Source organism: Magnolia sinica, chromosome 12 (assembly GCF_029962835.1).
Source record: "Magnolia sinica isolate HGM2019 chromosome 12, MsV1, whole genome shotgun sequence".
NCBI lineage: Eukaryota > Viridiplantae > Streptophyta > Magnoliopsida > Magnoliales > Magnoliaceae > Magnolia > Magnolia sinica.
The window spans coordinates 33991007-33993468 of NC_080584.1; the positions used below are offsets into that span (position 1 = coordinate 33991007).

Consider the following 2462-nt stretch of genomic DNA (forward strand, 5'->3'; position numbering starts at 1 on the left):
ATGGCAGATTGTTACATGCTATCCAACCCGTCTATGAATTTTATAGGTCACGTGTGTCAATGTGCGCATGCTTCACTACTGCTACATCGACCTTTAATGATCATAAGCGCCCCACGTCAGCACCACATTTCATATTTTACTCCCGGTTCAAAGTATTTGATGAATAAGGAATAAATCATATGGTCCAAGGTGGAATGATCTGAATAGTCTTTTCAAGATAGCAACTTTGCTTGCATCCAAACGACCACATAATTCAATTTCGCTTTTTCTTAATACAGATGTTTGGTAGAGCTTGACAACAAACCAAGAAAAGTCGGTCTGGGTTCTTGCTTTAAATATGCATTAGCTATTGTGTCATTTGGACAAATACCAACATAGGTTCCAAAAGAATAATGGCTCCCATTCCATCTTCTTCCTCTTCCTTAATCCCCAATGCTACAACCAGAACCACCTTAATTCTCTTCTTACTACACTTTTCTCTCTTCTTCCATTCATTCCTAGCTAAATCCAAGCACACCACCACCCACTCTCACTCTCACTCTCACTCTCATTCTCATTCTCATTCCACTTCCAACACCACCATCCATCCCTATCATCTCCCCACCACCAACCCAAGACTCCACCAAGCTTACCTTGCCTTCCACGCATGGAAGAAGGTAATCTACTCCGACCCAACCAACCTCACTTCCAACTGGGTAGGCCCTGCTGTCTGTGACTATGGAGGCATCTTCTGTGCTGGTTCTTTGCACGATCCCCACATCCAAGTTGTAGCCAGCATCGATCTCAACCATGCTGACATTGCAGGCTTCCTCCCAGATGAGCTTGGTCTACTCACCGACCTTGCCATATTGCATCTCAACAGCAACCGCTTCTGCGGCATCATCCCACTCACCTTAGCCAACCTAACCCTCCTCTACGAGCTCGACCTCAGCAACAACAGGTTTGTGGGCCCCTTTCCATCAGTGGTCCTCCATATCCCTTCGCTCATGTACCTCGACCTCCGTTTTAATGAGTTTGAAGGACCTGTGCCTTCAGAGCTCTTCAACCGTGGCCTCGACGCAATATTCCTCAACAACAACCGGCTGACCTCAATGCTCCCGTCGAATCTAGGGGAGGCAACATCTGCATCAGTTATAGTATTCGCCAACAACAACTTTGGTGGGTGCCTGCCGGAAGGCATGGCCAAACTGGCGAATAGCTTGGAGGAGTTTGTGCTGATCAACACCAACTTGTCTGGGTGCCTGCCTTTTGAACTAGGCCTTCTCTACAAGCTGAAGGTCTTTGATGTGAGCTTTAACCACCTGGTGGGGCCCATACCATTCAGCCTTGCCGGTCTGGTCCACGTGGAGCAGCTCAACGTGGCCCACAACATGATGGATGGGATCATACCGGCAGGGGTATGTGCACTGCCCAGTCTGGCCAATTTCACTGCCTCTTACAATTTCTTCTGCGAGGAGGAATTTCCTTGCCAGAATCTGACGTCCAAAGGCATCCGGTTTGATGATCGCCGGAATTGTTTGCCGGAGAGGCCACTACAGAGGAGCAAGAAGGAATGCGATGCTCATCAACCAGTCGAGTGCTTCGAATATCACTGCACTAGTGGTGGCGGTGCTGCTGCAAAGATGGTGAATGCGACAGCAGCTCCATCACCATAACCTTCAAGCCAATCCTAGGGGGAGTGTTTGTACCACACGCTTGGGTTTTCCAGTTTGTTCAAGTGGGATCTACACATGGATCAGTTACCAAATCTTGTGCATTTTCATAATACCATGTGAGGTTTTTAACCGTTTTCTAGAGAGGAAGGTGCAGTCAGTCGATCCTCTTGCTGCACTAGAGAGGAGGGAAAAAAGGAGGAGGAGGAGAAGAAGCAAATGGCAGTAGTTGTAAATAATTAGTAATGGCCGATGCTCCCTCTTGTGATGTTTGTAATAAATTGCTTCTTTTGAAACGTGTGATGTCAATACCTTGTTTCATTTCCTCCGGGATTACAATTAGCCAGAGCTCTGTCATCCAACATTGATCCATGGAATGTTGGCACGTTACCCTCATTGTAACAGACGTCAGTTTTCTTTTCTTTACGAGGCCAGATCCACTACAAAACTTACTTGTTAGGAAAAGAATTTTCTACTACGTGGGTATTTTGGTCCAAGACAAGATATCCTTTCCCTGCTTGCGACAGTAGGATTCACATGTTTATCTAATCACATCTTCCTACCTATTATCTACGAGTGGAATCCAAGTGGAATCCAAAACTTGCATATGGTCAGCCACCTCATCCTCACCTTACATCCCAAGAATCAACCTGGCCAAAAATTCAAGTGCAATGCATCACATCTCAATGTTTCTATGGTAGCTGGTAAGTATCACCATTCCTAATGTGTTCATGGTTGCTTTTGGTGTGGCACACATGAGCTATGGATGAGGCTGGATTTACCCTCTGATGGACCCATCTCAACTGTTCC

General features: G+C 46.3%; 1 protein-coding gene across 1 annotated transcript; it reads left to right on the forward strand.

The window, feature by feature from the left end:
* The first annotated feature begins 356 nt into the window (after positions 1-356).
* On the forward strand, positions 357-1746 carry LOC131221210 (leucine-rich repeat extensin-like protein 4). Its single transcript, XM_058216394.1, has one exon. It carries the CDS (start codon positions 393-395, stop codon positions 1653-1655), a length of 1263 nt encoding a protein of 420 aa, XP_058072377.1. The 5' UTR covers positions 357-392; the 3' UTR covers positions 1656-1746.
* The last annotated feature ends 716 nt before the right edge of the window (positions 1747-2462 follow it).